At 38.7% G+C, this 20,101-nt stretch overlaps 1 protein-coding gene and 1 long non-coding RNA gene across 2 annotated transcripts; one reads left to right on the forward strand and one right to left on the reverse strand.

Annotated features, from left to right (window-relative positions):
- Positions 1–5,332: 5,332 nt before the first annotated feature.
- LOC113049240 (uncharacterized) lies at positions 5,333–7,955 on the reverse strand. Its single transcript, XR_003276591.1, has 3 exons — positions 7,710–7,955; positions 6,217–6,343; positions 5,333–5,386 (listed from the first exon to the last, which is right to left on the reverse strand). It is a non-coding gene; the product is annotated as an uncharacterized LOC113049240 (long non-coding RNA).
- Positions 7,956–8,066: 111 nt separating this feature from the next.
- On the forward strand, positions 8,067–11,750 carry LOC113049232 (actin, cytoplasmic 1). The gene is made up of 6 exons (XM_026211398.1): positions 8,067–8,203; positions 9,459–9,588; positions 9,695–9,934; positions 10,239–10,677; positions 10,767–10,948; positions 11,053–11,750. Exons 2-6 carry the CDS (start codon positions 9,466–9,468, stop codon positions 11,194–11,196), a joined length of 1,128 nt encoding a protein of 375 aa, XP_026067183.1. The 5' UTR covers positions 8,067–8,203; positions 9,459–9,465; the 3' UTR covers positions 11,197–11,750.
- The last annotated feature ends 8,351 nt before the right edge of the window (positions 11,751–20,101 follow it).

Here is a 20,101-nt window from a genome sequence, read left to right on the forward strand (position 1 = left end):
TACATTTCAGTGGCTGTTGAATGATACAAGAGCTTAACTCTTAATTAGAGGGTCATCAGGGTCAGCTTTCCATGAGCCAATAAGATTTAGTTACATAAGAGCTGCAAGTAATTCTAGTAGTGCTCAGGGAATGTCTTGTTGTGCCTCCATGAAAGCAGACTTTGACATGGGCAAGCAATTCACCTAAAAAATACTTTCATCTCACAATGTCAAGTTGATGATTACCATGCATATGGGCTCAACAATACCCCCCCTAACAAAACTTTTAAGTCAAGAGTCATGGGCACAGTGTGTAATTTTGCTCTCTAAAGAACAGTTGTGGCACTGGGCAATGAACATACTGAGATCTAAGCATAATTCAGACTGGATTTTTATTGACAAATGTGCTCACTCGCTTTTGTTTTCTTAGTCAAAGGAAGAGGGTAAATCTTTTGTGTCCCCCCATTCAACATGACACAGGATCAGTCAATAATCAACATATAACAATCTGCTGAGAGGAATTTACCACCTCATAAACCAAAAGAAAATCTGCTCTGGCCACATCCACAAGTCAATTCAGAAGATTTATGGTTCTGCTACAGCACAATGCCATTTCCTCTTGCAAATCCAGCTGAAGGAAGTGACCCCAAACTCCTTTAGAGACCTCAGCCGCTGAATGAATAACAATTAGCATATTATGTCATGGAATTTTGTGGAGAAAAATGGAGCTCAGAAAGTCAGTGCTTACAAGGCAAGAGTCGCATGTCTTCAGAGCCCAAGCGAAACACAAGCGGAGTGTGCAATGAATGAGATGCTTGCTTTGATGACTAAGTTTGGCAATCACTACCTGCTAGTCGTCTCCATATATGGAGGCTGAGAAGTTGGAGATAAAGCTAAGCTCCGCCCATCAGCTCTTGTACTAGTAATTGTTTGCTGTCTAAACACTTCAAGGAGGGGCCAAGCATGAGAATGACAGTGCGAGTATGAGAAGGAGTGCGTGTTTGGGAGCACTAGATTAAGAGAAAAGTGAGAGAGATGTTGAAAAAGAACAAGAAACTGTTGATAGTATATCTGGGCTTTCTGGATTATGTCAAGCATTAGTGTGTGAAAGTGCAATGTGAGTGAATGATGTTGATAGAACATAGCAAAGCACTGAGAGATGAAATCAGCTATCTAAAGCTGAGACATCACCAGTCATCATTGCCTTGCCAAGGCTGACTATATATGGATATGACCTTGCTGTCATTATTTAAAACCACTTCCTTCTTACTCATAGTGAGGCAGATTGGAGGCAAGCTTGAATTTTTTTCACTGAAGAAATGAATGAGGAAGACTGTTGCTTTAAACTCAAATAAACATAACAGAAATCCAACTGTAACCTAAAGTACACACTATAAACAAATGTCAGAAACGTTTCTGTATATTGTGATGGTTGAATTTACATGAAAAACTTGACTATGCAAGCATGTGTGAAGGAAAGAGACTCACATTGTGCAATCTGAAACTGCAGCAAAAAAAGTACAAATCTTCTGTTTAATTAAAACTCCCCAGCATCTCTGACCAAGCACTGCTTCATTCATTAGGCCAAGAAGTTTCAATCTGATTTCCATGAGAAAGTCCCATGTGACAAGGGCCTTGAATTCTTGACATTGCTACCATGTGACACACTTAAAGATTTCCTTTTATGGCGGTTGCTGTTACATCGACCAGAGGGCGAGGCCTTACACAGCCAGAGTGCACAAACCGTCTACAGTAAAAGCCCTTGAGGAAATAAATATGAAGAATCCTTTTGCAGACAAAGTTAGAGGAAAAATGCAGCACAAGCTAAGCAGAAATTCATGTTATATTTTATCTTATCTCTCTGCATGTAAATTCTTTACATATTTGGTGATGTCAGTGGTTTCTATCATGCTCAAATAACAAACATAGTTTGACAGGCCTATGTATGAAAATATTTAACTTTTACAAAAAAGTAAAGGATATTATCTTATGCTATGTTAAATGTACATAACATGTATATTTTCGCACATTTACAAAAGCAACCCTTTCTGCTTGGTATTATTCTGAGCTTTGGGCCACACCTGAGCCAAAAGGGTGTTAAATTGCTCTACAAGAAAGGACTTGTTTCTTTCTCAATGCACAATCAGGGCATCTCAAGTCACTGAAAAAAGGACAAAAGACTTGCAAGGACTGTGGCAAAAGGTTACAAACAAAAGTCATATGCATTTCCTTTCAATTTCTAATTTTTTTTATACACAATGTTATGTTAAGTCACAAAATGTTTTTTTTTTCTATTTTCAGCTTTACATTAATGACTACTGAAATGAAATGAACATATAAAAAAAATGATCAAATAAATAAAATGCCTTCTGGTAAAGGGAATTATATTAATAAAAAATCAGACAATACAATTTGACAATAAACATGGTCATTATGAGGTCCTTAACAATTCTACTAAAAGTAATAAAGCACCCAGATGAGGTGTGCAGCTGTTTACAAACTAATTTAAAAAACCTGTTTGTGTGCTGTAATGCTGTCTTTACGAAACACATCCTTGAGAGTGAGGCGTGCCTTGCATGGCATGATGGAAAACACTAAGTATGTGCTACTCAGCTGTACATTCCTGAGTTGGCTAGGCTCTCTCCCACACCAGAATATTTGAATGTGATTTCCTGTGCAAACTTGCAGATGAAATGACATCCCTTAAAAATTCACTTCCTGTAAGACATGCTTAGATCATTCCCTTATTTGGCAACTAACAATGGTCTCTGGTTTCCACACTGTGGAATTTGAATCTTTTAAGGAAGGAGCTATATTTCAATGAACAAATTTACTTGCCTGGGTCAGATTTGAATCTGTTGAATCTCAAAGAAAAGAAAAATCTGTGTAAATGACATATTTGTTTAATAGTTAATTAGGTCAGTGTTCAGCTCTTGGTTAGATTGGCAGTGGTATTAAAGGTGGGAAGGGAAGTGTATGTTTTGTGCACAAATGACCCAAACATAGATCTCTGCCAATATTATTGCTGGAGCTGGGCCGTATTACAACTCTGTCAGTCTAGCCAAAGATGTTGAGAGTGCCACACCTCATCAGTTTCACACAGACATCAATCAGGAATGGCAGATATTTCATGCACAAGAGACATTAATTCGAAACTCTTATAATAAAAGGTATGATGAATAGGGTAATGACGAAATGACAGCAAGCTTTCATTACAATGTTTAGATAAAGGTTCCAGTGTTGTCAACCTGACTGTTATGTTTTGTAGATACTAAACTGGCAATTACTGAATCAGACAATATTAGAATTGTCTGATTCAACAGAACAAAACACCACCAATTTGAAATATCATTTAATTTCCAGAAAACTAATTGTGAGGAGTTACTGGCTGAAGGGTTTTGAAAATGAGCACTCTGAGCAATAGTAGTACGTATACGCCATTAATCATGACATTTTGTATGTGCTATTCAGGCTCAGATACTGATATGAGCAAACATTTTGCAAGGATCATGTTAATCTTTTATTAAGTGTATGTTTAAAGAGGTCATGAATGATGAAACTGCTCTCTGATATGTTAAATTCGAATGCGGTGCAGGACCTCTTTCCTGCTAGTATTACTCAACTTCCTGTAGCAGGCTTAGACGATGCTGCTTGGCACGGTAATCTTTCCCATGCTGGTTTAAAGGCTGAATGAGTCTGGAGTGTGGACATACACGTCTGACTCATTCTAGGCCCAATCCCTGCTCATCCCTCCTCTCATGATCAGACAGATGGTGAAGGACAGATTAGCAGGGCCAGGGTCCTGGTAGAAAAGCAGATATTGCTAAAAACTGACCAATATGGTAGTACCATTTCAGCTCTGGGTAAATCCCAATGCATTTGAAGAGGAAAATTGCACGTCACACAGTAGTGGAACCAAATGCATTAATTCTACATTCCAGTCTGTCAACTGATCATATGCAAGGAGCGATAATACCTTGCCTTAAAATGGTAAAGATGTATTATATGCAATCTTTGGAGAAATTCAGCCAATATAAGTAATGTATAAAACAGAGAATCAGTCAAATGTTACAACTCATTAATAGCCCGTTAGCAATAGTCAAAGTGGGGTGATGTCTCAATCTCATGATCGATTTTTTATATGACTCGAGAGTGATTTGTTCCTTTTTTGTATGAGACTGAACACCCATGTGTAACATCCTTTCAACAAAATGCCTCAGGTGAACTAATCAATTCTGTTTATTGTACACATCATGTGTGGTTGTCATGCGATGAAAGAACGAAGACCCAATTGAGTGGTCAAGTAGTCATCAATCATTTCTCATTCATTTACCTTTGGCTGCATTATCATGCTTTTCTAATCCGAAATATGATGAAAGTTTGCAAAAACAGACATATTCAGGTTATCTGGATATTGGGGGGGAAATAACTACAAATAAACAACATGACTTGAATTAAGTTTTGTTTATTTTCCTGAATGAGATTCAAAGATCAAAGAAGGTAAAATAATGCATCACATACACATTACAAGAAAGTGCCAAAACAAATGCAGCATTAAAAGAATAGTTAATCCAATAATTTACCTATATGACGTTCTGTCTTCTGTGAAAAAAAATGGATGTTTTGAACCCTAATGACTTTCATTTTACAGACAAACAGTTAAAAAAAATATATATGTATAACACCAGAATAATATCTAGGTAATACCAGAATTTTTTTTCATGACCTAACCCTGCACTATATGATGAACTGTGACAAACCTAAACTCAACACATATGCTAAGCTATGTTTGACAACAGTATACATCTAAACAACCATAAATGGCACATGTGGTCCTCTACCAGTTTTTACAGCAAAGAGGAAGTGAAGCTTTTGGTATGGTAAGAAAGGACTCTTATGCTGAGGAACACAATTGAGGAACAGTGTTTTTCTTCATGCTCAGTATCAAATCCTGTTGCACGTGGTTTGACAGCATGAACGAAGACACAAAAGATTTCTCTGTCTACAGTAGTTCAGCTTAGAATAATTTCTGAACACTATTTGGTCATAGATGCATCTCAAATCAAACATTACTGCATAATACTTGAGTCAGAAAAGTATCTTATTTGTTTACATGCATAAAAAGAGATGCACAAGCACATATGAATCCATTTGGGTCATAAAGTGGGGTGATAGCCCAATCTCTAGACTAAGAGGTCAGCTGGTAGTATAAATGTGACTTCCTTTCTATCTTAAAGGGTTAATTCACCCAAACATTAAAATTATGTCATTAATGACTTACCCTTATGTTGTTCCAAACCCATAAGACCTCCGTTCATCTTCGGAACACAGTTTAAGATATTTTAGATTTAATCCGAGAGCTCTCAGTTCGTCCATTGAAGCTGTGTGTATGGTCTACTGTCCATGTCTAGAAAGGTAAGAAAAACATCATCAAAGTAGTCCATGTGACATCAGAGGGTCCATTAGAATTTTTTGAAGCATCAAAAATACATTTTGGTCCAAAAACAACAAAAATTACGACTTTTTTCAACATTTTATTTTCTTCTGGGTCTGTTGTGAGCGCATTCACAACACTGCAGTGGAGCTGCTAAGCTGACTATATCTAAAATATCTTAAACTATGTTCCGAAGATGAACGGAGGTCTTATAGGTTTGGCACGACATGAGGGTGAGTTATTAATGAATTAATTAATGAATTTTCATTTTTGGGTGAACTAACCCTTTAAGCATCTGGCTTTACACACCATCAAGCAACCTGGTATAAGTGATTCTAAAATCGATGGGTGGTCTGTCTGCTATTTGTGGGGGGCCAATGCTGGCCTTCTGCTCTGATTCAATGCTTGTTTCATGATGAAGAGTGTTTCTGTTTAAAACTTAAAAGCACAGAAGAACAAAAGAAAAGGCTAGTTTGGTGATTAGGATAGTGTTTTGTTGAACTGAGGAACAAACTTAATGCAAAAAAATAAAAAATAAATACTAAATGCAACACAAAAACACCACACTCCCAGAGAGTGCTCCTATGAGAAGATCTTCATAATTATGTTTCTTATATTGTTGCAAGTAATTTTAATAGTTGTTTATAGATTTTAATGGAACTGGAATCGGAACCGGAACCGGAAAATTTCTAATGATTCCAAACCCTAACAATGGCGTTATCATGGCGATGGTTCACAACATAATTTGATTGCTCTAGATGTCTTATATCATAGGGCAAAGCTGAGGATCATTAGGATGGCACCTTATTTAGAGATGAATGGGAACGCTGAAGTTGGAGAAGGCAGGCTGCTATCAGGGAAGGGTGGTGGTCCTCAGGGGAGCTATGGATTCCCAAAAGCACATCTGCTGTAACAAGACCCCAGTCCGATCTACAAAAGTTACAAACAGAAGCATGGTAGTTCGAAGTAAAAAAAAATCTGAGTGAATTGCAAGATTACGCGTTTATGAGGAGGAATTTACATTTGGCATTCTTTGAATTAATCCTGACGGAATGAGAGGAAGAGACATTATTGATGAGTGTTCTGATTGTAGATAAAAAGCTTTAGGACCTTCTTACTTTTGGGATTATAGAAGTATTTTAAATATCTCATATTTACTGGGGTTTAACTTCTGAATCTAAAATTCTATAATTGTTGTGCATTGTTAAACTATAACTTAACTTCAGTTTCAGAGAAAAAAAAAGAAAGTATCCTGTTAAATATGTTGTACATGTATTGAAGACAAAATAATAAATATATATATATATATATAAGCCACTAAATAACACTGTCCTTGGTATCAGCAAGAGATTATGATATAATCAGCTGTTTTTGTTTATAACTGCCATTGAAGGCCATGTGCATTACTCCCAAGTTACACATTAAAAAGTCACATGTAGCTTCCCAACATCACTGCTGTTCAAGCACAGCCTCATCTATTATTCAAACTGTGCCACCATCTAAAAGATGCCAGAAATATTTTTATATAATGAAGTTGACCCTGGATGCCTTCACTTCACCAAGACATTTTTTTCTCAAGATTTATCATAATTATATATCTCCCCAACAGATTAAGTCAAAGCTATTTTGTCTGTATGGCTGATATTTCAATAATGTGTGATATATTTTTAATGAGAAACCAGACTTGCCTTGAAACATATACAAGAAAGCATTTCAATGACCAAGTCCTAGGATTGAATGCTAACAATTAACATCATGTCTAATGCAGCTGCAGGAAAAAGTATGTGAACCTTTGTGTCTTCTGCATAAATTTCTCAGAAAACAAAAACAACCATAGATAAACAAAAATAGACTGATTAACAATGAGCAAGATGAAATTTTGAATCTGCTATTCACAAGAAGCAGAAATCCATGGCAAATCCAAGGGTTCACATACTTTGCAACTGTATAAACCTGGGTTAGGCCTACTTACAGCCATAAACAGCTACTATCACTTCTTTTATCATCATCACGTAACATGCACACACCTAAGCATGTAGTAATATTACTCCTGTGAATCTTGCGTATATACCTTACAATCACAGGAATGCAAGCCCGATTCATTCCAAGTTTCACTACACTTTCTTTGAAAACATTACCTAATGAACTCAGGCCAGCTAGTTGCTCCTTACGTATGCAGTCATGTCACTTATCCTCAATGAAAATAACCCAATTTTGCGTTGAGAGGTACTTGGTAGATAAACACAGATAAGTATTATGGCATTATTGCGAATATAATAAGAAGTAAATGACCTACAGAGCTCCTGCTGTGTTAGATTGTAAACACAACACAGGATCAAGGAGGTGTCCACCACTTTGACCAATACTAGCACTTGTAACCTTTGTACAGACTCTTTGAATGGCTGAAAATAATCTAATTGGCGTTATTAAAACAAAATACGCAAATACGGAAAACAACGTATTAAACTTAGCAAATAAAAACAGCAATTTTGACCAAAATCGCTTAGGCCTTGTTCTTCAAACAAACTAGCTTCCCCTTCTTTCACTCTCAAGTTGCAAGAAGCAAGTGTAGCAATGTGCACGCGACAGCCGGGTGTGTGACGCTGAACCAATCAGAGCGCAGAGCTCCGAAAGTTTACCTTTTATGGCTAGAGCCGGGCATCTGCTGTCATATAAAAGAGCGCGCCCAGCTTCTGAGCCTCACTTTGAGCTCCTCCACACACAGCTAGTGCGGAATATCATCTGCCTGTAACCCTTTCTCTAAAGTCGACAAAACCCCCCAAACCTAAGGTGAGTTGGTTTTGAAGCTTTTGAATCGTTTTCAGCTCGCTAATATCAATTCAAACGTTTAATGAGAATGTTTAAACAAAGCTAGATTAAGTTATTGGGCTCAGTTACCGGTCTCTTTTCAGTTAACGTTAAGTGAGAAAACTGTTTGAAAATTCTAGTTCTTTATTAACGTGGTTATTTTTATACATGTCTGCTGTTTTATAATAACTGTGTTGGATATATCGGGTGGAAATGACAATAGCATTAACGTTAACTACTGTAGGCACGACATTGAATGGACCGGTGTTTAAATAAGTCTTCAACCCTTGTAACCTCTAAATGTTCTCTGGTTAACGATGTTTTAACGGCTATGAGTGTTCTAAATCTTTAAATCTGTTGAGGCACGTTGCAAACTTGATGGATAGCCGGTTTGGGAAGCTCTCTATGCAGACAGTGCTGCAGCAGGGTGTGACCTACTTCAGCTAACGTTAGCCGGCTAACCAGCATTCATCTGCCCCTAACCTGATGGGTCTAATATACTCCCATTTGATGAAGTGATCAGAGACTTGTAGTTTTTACGCACTTGTAGTAAAAATAGCATTTTATGGTGTAGTGTGTGTGTGTAGCCCTTCAGTCTTTCATTTAGGCTGTTTTAAGATTATTCAAGGTTTTATTCAATTTTTAAAGCGTTATTAAATGTAAGGTAGTCCGCTTTAATAGTACTGGTGGTTATAATTGTGTCGGAGGAAAATCTGATCGATAAAGGCTATAATCTAAAATGAATGGGCTGAGGAAGATGATTCACAGGTGCTGCTTTAGTGTGAAGTCTGCTGGGGAGCAGTCATTGAAGTGACTGCAGATCTGTGACGCAGTAATCTCGGGCAGACACCCCGTTGAAATTCGGTTGAGTGATTGAAACCAGACGAGGATGTATGTTAGGACTTAATTTGTGTAGAATTTAGGGAGTGGTCCTGGCGTGATGAATGTCGAAATCTGTTCCTTTTTACTGAACCCTATGTTTCTGGCTGAGTGCCACACCGCCGGCAGCCGCAAAGCGTCTCAAACCATTGCCTTTTATGGTAATAATGAGAATGCAGAGGGACTTCCTTTGTCTGGCATATCGGAGGCGCGCATTGTCACTGTAGCTCCCACTAGCGGTCAGACTGTAGAATGCAGCACGAAACAGGAAGTTGACTCCACATGGTCACATGCTCCCTGAAGTGTTCTTCCCTGACAGCTGTGCACTTCTAAACTGGTTTTTCTTATTCATTTACAGTTCAGCCATGGATGATGAAATTGCCGCACTGGTTGTTGACAACGGATCCGGTATGTGCAAAGCCGGATTCGCTGGAGATGATGCTCCCCGTGCTGTCTTCCCATCCATCGTGGGTCGCCCCAGACATCAGGTGAGAAACCGAGGACTAACTTCAGGCTGCCCAATGATGAGAATTAATTTTTTACTTCTAGTTCCTTAATGCCTATTTAACTTAACATGCTTCTGTCTTTCTACAGGGTGTCATGGTTGGAATGGGACAGAAGGACAGCTACGTTGGTGATGAGGCTCAGAGCAAGAGAGGTATCCTGACCCTGAAGTACCCCATCGAGCACGGTATTGTCACCAACTGGGATGATATGGAGAAGATCTGGCATCACACCTTCTACAATGAGCTGCGTGTTGCCCCAGAGGAGCACCCCGTCCTGCTCACAGAGGCCCCCCTGAACCCCAAGGCCAACAGGGAAAAGATGACGCAGGTTGGTTTTTGGCTGGCAAATGGTGCTTTTGAAGTCTCTCTTGGTTCCCTCATTAAGTTCTCCTTTTTCATTCATCCACTTCTTCCAGGCTTTGTGTTCTCTGAGCTCCTGAGTTTCTCATCTTTTACTGGAAGCAGCAGGTTATCTATACATTGCCTGCTTGTTTTGCAGTTTTTCTGACTTGTCTTTCTGTACTCATTTCTTTACTCCAGATATCCAACTAACCCCTGCATGGATGTGTGGGTGGTGTGCTGTAGCCATCTTTAAGCATAAAGTTAACTTCTCAAACTCCCTCTGTTTCCAGATCATGTTCGAGACCTTCAACACCCCCGCCATGTACGTCGCCATCCAGGCTGTGCTGTCCCTGTATGCCTCTGGTCGTACCACTGGTATCGTGATGGACTCTGGTGATGGTGTCACCCACACTGTGCCCATCTACGAGGGTTACGCCCTGCCCCATGCCATCCTCCGTCTGGACTTGGCTGGCCGTGACCTGACTGACTACCTCATGAAGATCCTGACCGAGAGAGGCTACAGCTTCACCACCACAGCCGAGAGGGAAATTGTCCGTGATATCAAGGAGAAGCTCTGCTATGTGGCTCTTGACTTCGAGCAGGAGATGGGCACTGCTGCTTCCTCCTCCTCCCTGGAGAAGAGCTATGAGCTGCCTGACGGACAGGTCATCACCATTGGCAATGAGAGGTTCAGGTGCCCAGAGGCCCTGTTCCAGCCATCCTTCTTGGGTAGGTATCCTGACCCACATCTTCCTGGCCTGTATGTTCCTCTAGATTTGAGTTGAACATCTGAAGAACTATTCCTCTTCCTCTTGCAGGTATGGAGTCTTGCGGTATCCATGAGACCACCTTCAACTCCATCATGAAGTGTGACGTCGACATCCGTAAGGACCTGTATGCCAACACCGTATTGTCTGGTGGTACCACCATGTACCCTGGCATTGCTGACAGGATGCAGAAAGAGATCACATCCCTGGCCCCCAGCACAATGAAAATCAAGGTGAGCTAGGCTCTGAAACCTTTGCCAAGTTACCTCATAATAGTCTAACTTAGCATTTTGTGTCCGCTCTGCATCTTGCTAATCATTCATCTCTCTCTGTATAGATCATTGCCCCACCTGAGCGTAAATACTCTGTCTGGATCGGAGGGTCCATCCTGGCCTCCCTGTCCACCTTCCAGCAGATGTGGATTAGCAAGCAGGAGTATGATGAGTCTGGACCATCCATCGTCCACCGTAAATGCTTCTAAACGGACTGTTACCACTTCACGCCGACTCAACTGCGCAGAGAAAAACTTCAAACGACAACATTGGCATGGCTTTTGTTATTTTTGGCGCTTGACTCAGGATCTAAAAACTGGAACGGTGAAGGTGACGGCAATGTTTTTGGCAAATAAGCATCCCCGAAGTTCTACAATGCATCTGAGGACTCAATGGTTTTTTTTTTTTCTTTAGTCATTCCAAATGTTTGTTAAATGCATTGTTCCGAAACTTATTTGCCTCTATGAAGGCTGCCCAGTAATTGGGAGCATACTTAACATTGTAGTATTGTATGTAAATTATGTAACAAAACAATGTCTGGGTTTTTGTACTCTCAGCCTTAATCTTGGGTTTTTTTTTTTTTTTTCGTTTTGTTTGCTCCAAAAAAAACAATGCTTTACCATTCAAGATGTAAAGGTTTCAATTCCCCCTGGGCATATTGTAAAAGCTGTGTGGAACGTGGCGGTGCCAGACATTTGGTGGGGCCAACCTGTACACTGACTAATTCAATTCCAATAAAAGTGCACATGTGTAAGACATCCTACTCTGTGATTTTCCTGTGTTTGTTTGTGCTGAATTTAATTACGGTCTTTTAGCAGACTCTTCAATAAAATACACTCATCTTAAAGTGTATGAGTCTTGACTAGATATTCAATTAGAAAGCAAAGTGACAAGGATACCATTATCGTGACCTGTTAAGCTGGCTTTAGCCAATCAATAGTTTTTAAACCTCATCCTCAGAATGGCTTATGCAGAATAACTTGACCTAAAATGATCTTTAATATCAGACAATAGCAACAAATGCATTTTACCCAACCGCATATTTGTTTCAATCATGACCAGTGGTTTTTCAAGATGAAATGTTCTTAGAAATTTGGTTTCAACCTGTGCCTTCAATTAGCCCTCACTAATTTTCATGAAAGTTCTAGCCAGGCTTCGTGTGAGGACACAATTAAAAACCTTTTGAAGTTCAAAATATCTGACACCATAACTGCTCCTGCATATAAACCCTATCAAAAAATTATTCAAACATGACTTTGGGACAAAGTAAATTTGGGAAAACAATCTTTAAAGGTTTTTAGGTAGCTGACTCAAGGGACTAACAAATTGTAACGTCATTCTTTTCTGAACCATTTAATATTAAACTCCTTCGTATTAGGGAATGGTTTTGAATGCATAATTCTTTTATATTGAAGTCTGAGAGCGCATGCCACTATCTGATGGCGCTGAATTTTAATTTGTGCTTCATATAATTGTACAGCAGATGGCGCTACACTCACAACAAACTAATTTCTTGTCTTCAAGAAGACGGCCACTAAACTAAGAGACCAATAGTAACTCAAGGTGCAAGAGAATCAGTGAATGCATATATTTTTAGTAAAAGTAATATGAAATAGAAAAAAAAACTGGCACGTATCTATTTTGTGCAGACAACAAACTCTAATTGGCTGCTGTTTTGAGTGATTCTGGTGTGCTTGAACTTTGGTTATTGATGTGTAGTAGATACTTGTAAATATGAGTGGCCTAGTTGCATATGATTTACTGCAAGCTGCTCCACGTCTGGCAACACTTGATGAAAAATAATCGAGATTTTCCTGATGTGTACATCTGTGCGCGCGTACAGCATGATACAGATTGTGCTTTATTAATAGCTGAGCACTGAATTAGGCTACACCAAGCAAAATCAATATTCATTATTTATCTAACCTACATACCATATTGTCTTTTTAGATGTTATTTAACTTCTTTTTTTTTTGTAAAGCTTGCCTTAAACATTTCATTCATTAAGCAGCAAACATAAATGATTTACAAATTAAACGCATGAACCTTGTGAACTTCATAAACAGCCGAGTTCATCTGAATTCGTCCTCTACACCCACCACAAGCAAACAGTCATTCTTCTCTTCGACATAGCCTCCCACGTGCATTCATGCATCCCTCAGCAAACTCCCGCGTGCTTCGAGTGATTCTACTGCGGTTTGTTCACGCAGGGACTCAGGCCACGCGCGAATGTTCCCATCCATTCATGATGAAATAATTACACAGAGCACCAAGCCACTAATGAGTGAGAAGTGGGCGACAGAGACATCAGCATTCACAGCGCTTTTTCTCATTGATTGCGCGATGACTAATTTAGTCCTGTCCCACAGACATGTGCATTTATGATTGATTGCTTACTGCAAAACAGACTCGAGGATGTTTGAATTTTGTTGTGATTTTGGAATGAGCAGAAGCAAGGGGTGCTGCAGGAGGTGTTGTGCCCGGGCCCGGTGTCATGATGTTCAGGGCCCCTCTGTCTCAGAGCAATGTTGTGGTGCCTCAAAGCATAGCAGTCTCACCTCCAGGACAGACCCCCTAACAGTGTTATTTTACTCTCATTTACATGCAACAGTTTTTTATTAATTTATAATAATTTTAGTTTGTTATCAAAATTGAATGAAATTGAATTAAATATATATATATATATTTTTTTTTAATGAATGAGAAATGGTGCCTTGGCAACTAATTGAAATAATGTATAAATATTAGGGATGCACGATAATATCGGCACAATATCGGTATCGGCCGATAAAAGCTTAAAATGACCATTATCGGTATCGGCCGATATGAATATTTCTGCCGATGAGCCAAACCGATATTCTCCAAGTGAAATAATTGACCTGTTTTTCAGATGTGAATGTCTGTCTACATTTGTAAAATAATACATTTATGGTAGAATCAGTACAGAAGAGATACATGGATTTCTCTTCAGTAAAATTAAAGTTTAAATATATCAGTATATATTTGTATATATATCGATATCGGTATCGACATCGGCCAAAATTATTTTGAAAATATCGGCATATCGAATATCGGCCAAAATCCAATATCGTGCATCCCTAATAAATATATATATATTATTTGTATAGGTTGGTTTTTAATTATCATTTAGTTATTTTAGTATATCAACAAACTTAATAAAAAGAACAAATGTTGCCTTAACATCTTGCTAAAATAAGAGTGATTTTTATGGTTTTAGTTTTAGTTACCTAACTTTGATTCTGCAGCTGAAACCTAGGGAGAGGAGAAATGATCAGATTTTCGACTACATAAATATCTGGGCTGGCAGATGTTCAGTATCTGTGACGATTTAGGCCTTTTCTACTTTCATAAGGCTCTAACTTCAACTTTTCATCATATGGTGAAGTATAATTGACTGGTTACAGTGTTGAAAAAGAACATCTTCCACTTTTAGTCCAGATTCCCATTTCCTGCTGAGCCCAGGGGACAGTTCTAATGGCAGGTAACTCATCATTAGAAGACAGTTCTGCAATATGTTACAGTACTTATGAGAAGCCACTTAGATGCTTCTCCTTCTGCTCTTCATATTTTTATTTCAGTTCATATGAAATACAAATGACTGACTGACACTAAAAGAATCTGTATTATGAATGTATTCTCTTTCTAGAATTATATGTAAAAATATTTGTACAAATCAAATCTGCTATGTCACCTAACCCCCAAATAAATTAAACCATTTAATTAAAAGCACGGAGAATGTGCCGCAGTCAAGGAAATTGAGAAAGATGTTGTCTGGAGTAATGGATAATCCACGAGGGGAACCAAAGCAGTCTGTCCTTTGAGCAGTTTAACTCTGGCCTCAAATTAAAAATATTCAGAAAGTGAGACAAGCCATCTGGATGTCAAATCTTCAGCTATTCTAATAAATAATATCTCATCTTTCATCTTCTAGTCTTGGAATAATAAATCAAATCAAGCAAATAAATAGATGTTTAATTCCAAGTTCAATTTGCTTGCGGATTAAGTATTCTCAATATTTATCCTTGCATGAAAGAATAAACAATATTCACGGTAAAAATACGGTACCAGTGTTCCAAGCATTACAAGAGGCATTTTGGTGTAACTTCTGCATCTCATAACCGTAGGTCTATTTTTTAATCATCCAATAACATTTGCACAATTTTTTTTTACCATTGCTAAATGTATACCATCATGTATATCATAAATGTATAACATTATAACCTGTATCCCCATAATGCATGGCTATAAAGGGATAGTTAATCTAACACGAACATTTTTGGCATTACTCACCCTCCTGTCATTCTAAACATCACACGAAGCTATAATACACAGGCATTTAAAGAAAATGTCCTTAGAAAAAAATGCGTATTTTCCCACTAACAATCTTATAACATTTGTGCTATTATGACACCTGAATATTCTTGTGGGAAGATTCTCTGCAGGCCCTAATGCTCTGACTCATCCCTTCACAGCCCACTGACCCCGCTGTCTTCATTTTAACGCAGTGTTGTGTAACAGCAGCTCTCCTGTGCTGTTTGGAGTTATCAGGAGGAGCTTTACATCACGCTCCGGCTATGAACGGATAGTGATGCCTTTACCAAAATGTGTTTTGGAGAGTTAAATACACATTCATGGTGTATGAATACGTCAGTCGTATACAACAGCCGTGGTAGCATCACTGAAATAAGGGTTTGTGAGATGGTACCCAGATGGTACAGCAGGTGCAGCGTCCCACTCTGGGCACATGGTTAGAATGTACCTGTCAAAAACACCTCATCCCTGAATCTATACATCTCCCCCTTGTGTTTTAGCTCACACAGCTGGATGGGATAACCCTGCAGCATCCAAGATATTTACAGTGCAGTCCCAATGGCAGCCAGACCCCTCAAAAAGCTCAATTATTTCCGTCACACCTTTGCAGCTTGACATTTACAGACAAAGCGACATAACATAAAAGAAATCATCAGACAAATAATGTTGTCTTTTTTTCTGCGCTTCTCCATTCAGATATAATGAATGAGGACTAAAACTTTCAAGCTTCTTAAAAGGCACAAAAGCATCCGAATAAATGCACTCGAAAAGTGACATATGAGTCGTGCACCATATTTTATATTATTCTGAAGCCATATATGATACAATAGAGAAACATAAAAATAGTGGAATGATCTTACCAACCTCAGCCAGAACACAGAGTCCCTGACAACATTCAAGGGACGACTGAAAACATTCCTCTGCTCTCACTTTTTCTGAATCCTTTCCTGTTCTAGCTTGTTCTAGACTATGTCTGAAACTTAGTCTTACAAAAACTTCTCATGTTTATTGATGAATGTTTTTATGATGAATTGCTTGTTGTATTCCTCATTTGTGAGTCACTTTGGATGACTGTATGAATAAATGAATAACTGTAAATGTTAAAACATTATATTTTTTTAATTGAAATAAAGCAAAAATTGAAAATATTAAGAAGAAAACTTAAATCATTAAATCATCATAAAAAAACACTTTAGTTCACATTAAAGCACTAAAATCATGCACTAACTGGAAATAAATAGCAAAAAGATCAAATTCTAAAAAAAACTAAATGAAAAATGAAAATAAAATGCAAATTTAAAATATTTAAATATAAATAATAATATATAGATAATAATAAAAGAACACTGGTGAGAACCAGGCTGAAATTAAAGTCCTTAAATAATCATATTTAGTTTTAGCATCAAATAGCAGCATAATTATTAAAACATGGTCAATTATTTTACTGAAAAAAACCTTGATGGATTTCTTTGGACATGACTAAAAATAATTATTTGCATTTCAGTTAGTGAGTCAGATGATTCTGTTACCGCTTTGATCGATTTAGTTTATTGTGATTCATCGGACTCATTCAAAAGAACCGGCTCATTGAGTCTTTAGCTCGGGAATTATTCCCTATGTGTTTTTGGTTTTCTAAAAAGAACCGACTCATTTGTTCATGAATCGAGGTACACTGGTAGCGTTGTATGTTGTTTTTGGCTACAGTCCGCAACAAAGTCCTCAATATAAAGACGTTTTTTTATAAATTTTTGGCATTTATTAAACTACTTTCGATTTAGGTCCCGTAGTCATAGTAAAACTGAGGTAAATCTTGGTGCTAAAGATTAAGCAGCATTGGATCGGCGCATTCTGTAAAATGTCTGCATAGAAAGAAGAAAGAGAGTCGTGCATTTTTAGAGAGCATGAGGGCGAGTAAATGATGACAAAACTTTAATTTTTGGATGAGCTTTCCCTTTAAAGGTGTTTATGGGCTAATGGATGCGACATAGACTGCCACTTTGTTTATGTGCCTCACCCCGTCCAACTGTTGAAAGCTGTCAGACCCAGAAATGTTCCAGTGGCCCATGGTCTCATTCTCTAAACCCCGGGACAGAGAGCAGCTGGACTCCACAGTCTCAGCTATCCTGCTGCTCTCCAGATGCTGGGATCCACAGATGAAGGTCATCAATCAATCTGGAAGGACATCGGGTGTAGAATGAAACTAATGAGCTCAGAGGGAACACCGAACCTCGTGTTCTCTCTGTCAGTCTCTGTTCATTCACTCAGGGTTGAATCAGGGACAAAGTTATTGTGTATTGTGGAGTTCTCCGCATGTATGGAAAAAGCACTTTGCTAGTACCACAGGTAGATGTGTTATACATTCAGTGCAGTGCCTGTGAATGCTGTGCGAAACTAAAAACGCTATGATGACTATGATGGATTCGATTCTTTTCAAGTTAGAAAGTGGGGAGCTGTGCAAGGCTTGATTGAACATCACAGTGGCCGTCTACCTGCCTGCAGGGAGCAGACAGACAGTTTCCGCCCCAACTCTCTCAGCAGGGCCTGGCACCGCGGGGCAGCTGAAAGGAAAAGAGGAGCCAGGTTTACTTTTTCACATCCTGGCATCAGTCATCGGTGAGTGAACTCTGCTTTCAACACACAGTTTACAGGATAAAGCTCAGCGCTTCAGGTGTGTTTACAGTGGACCGGACCGTCTAATGCAAGAAGCTGAAGACCCTCCAGGCAGTCTGGGTGTTGACAGCTCCTTCTTCACTGTTTGTTCCTTTTAGAGGGGCGCAGCGGCAGTGGGATGGGAGAGCTCAGTGGTGGGGCCTCCATCTGGGACTCCTGTCAGAATATTTGAGGCAGACCTATAGATCCCGCAGGAAAGAAGACCTTTACTCCTTCAGGCAACATGGATCAATGGCCCCCTCTGCCTTTCTTTGAGCAGATGAATGCATCGTATGTTAGCATGCAGCGAGAGCGCTCACAACCTCAGTGTGTCGTTTCAGAGCATTCACTTCACATGCACTCTTTAACGCAAAGAAGCATTAGTCGAGATTTGATTAAAATTCAAAACTGTCTTGGCACTTTTCTGAGTGAAAACTGCTTATGCACTCGCACTCTCGGTCTGCATATTAAAAAAGCACACTTTGTTATTACTGGAAAAGGAGCTGCACTGCGAGTACTTTCAGTTGATCTTGGTGGAGATGCTTTTGTCAGATTAATAACCAGATAGAGAGCCATTTGAGAACACAGCAGTCGTCTATCCGCTTCTTTATTATGAAGCAGTAAAAAGAAAATGTCTCACAATCAAAACATTTGAAAAGGCACATAATGGAAATGGGGAGAAGAAAAAAAAGAGACTTTGGATGGAAAAGGGTGGAAACTATTTTCATCATTTCCCATTCAGACTGTGAAGCTGCGAAGTGAAAAGAATTCAATTTTGTCATCAACTAAACATACATTCATATGGTAAAGCTGAACACAGAAAAATCAATCAAGAAGAAACAAAAATATGTAATTATAATAATACAAAAATCTATTTTGAAATGTCTAATTGATTGGTTTAAGAGCCATTTGAACAGCAGAGCCTGATAATTAGCCGGATACTTGGTTTGTTGGTGCACACATTGTATGTGATGCTCAGAGTAGGCCGTTTGTGGTGAAAAAGTTAAGCAAAATCATTTGTATCAAATTTTAATTATTTTGTGTTTTGTTTTTGATTAAACAAACTCTCAGCTTTCAAATTATATAAATTTCATAATGAAATTCAATAAATACATTTACAAGAGCATGTAGCTAAAACTGTAAATACAATGATGAATGTATGCACTGTAAATGCATTGGTTATTATTTTTATGTCTCCATTTATTCATTTATTTAATGCATAAACCCCAAATGAGTTCCTGGATCAAGACAATTTCCAATGATGGAGTGGGTCACATATTAATCCTATTCCTGTTTCCAGTAAATCTAAATATGGATTACATTTTGTTCATATGATTTTCGCAGAATAAGATTTATCATGTAATCATCACCAGATTGAACCAACAATTTAATAGATGCTAAATGAAACCCAGCACTGCTTTAATACAGAAAGAAATAACCTCCTAGCCTAGCTTTTGTGAGTTATTCTTCAGGACAGCAGCCAATTTATACTGGTAATTGAGCTGTGCTTCATTATGTCCCACCGTTTAAAACAGTGACAGTCAAAACTCATGTTCATTGGGCTGATTGAAGATTACTTCATTTGAAGTGATTCCCTGTGTAAAAACACTTCATTCCGGGCCAAGCTTTGACGGATGAAACCAGCCATTGACTGCACGTTTTCTCCTCCAGCTGATTTCCTTCTCCTCAATGACAAACCTTAGGGGCGTCACAGGATCCACACCCACCAATGTCAAATCATTCTCTGCAACACAGAGCCAGAATTACTGTTAAATGGCCCTCCTCAAAAGACAGGCGTCCCAGGTGTGTGCGACACGCTTGTGAATCCTGTGGCTGCCGGATTTCAGTCGTCACAGCTGGAGGATGTGAGCAGCCTATATTAACCCCTCCGTCTATCAGCGCTTCACTTCTAGACCCAACTGCTAATTCACGAATAGATTGACTGTAATTTGTTAACAAATAGTGACTTGATAGGAAGTTAGCAGGAAAAGCAATCCTCTCAGTGATAGATCTGGGTTTTTCCCACCCAGCCTCCCCTCAGACTGTGCATTTTGGCAATCTTTAGGAAAAGTGCTCGGCAGGGTTTGAAGGTCCCATTTTGTTGAACATAATGGCTCTTGATCCAACCACTGC

The sequence above is a fragment of the Carassius auratus genome, chromosome 3, assembly GCF_003368295.1.
Source record: "Carassius auratus strain Wakin chromosome 3, ASM336829v1, whole genome shotgun sequence".
Taxonomy (NCBI): domain Eukaryota; kingdom Metazoa; phylum Chordata; class Actinopteri; order Cypriniformes; family Cyprinidae; genus Carassius; species Carassius auratus.

Coding starts and splice junctions, on each gene's coding strand:
- LOC113049232 (XM_026211398.1), top strand. CDS start 9,466: ATGGATGATGAAATTGCCGCACTGGTTGTTGACAACGGATCCGGTATG. Junction 9,589..9,694: donor TGGGTCGCCCCAGACATCAG/GTGAGAAACCGA, acceptor GTCTTTCTACAG/GGTGTCATGGTTGGAATGGG. Junction 9,935..10,238: donor ACAGGGAAAAGATGACGCAG/GTTGGTTTTTGG, acceptor CTCTGTTTCCAG/ATCATGTTCGAGACCTTCAA.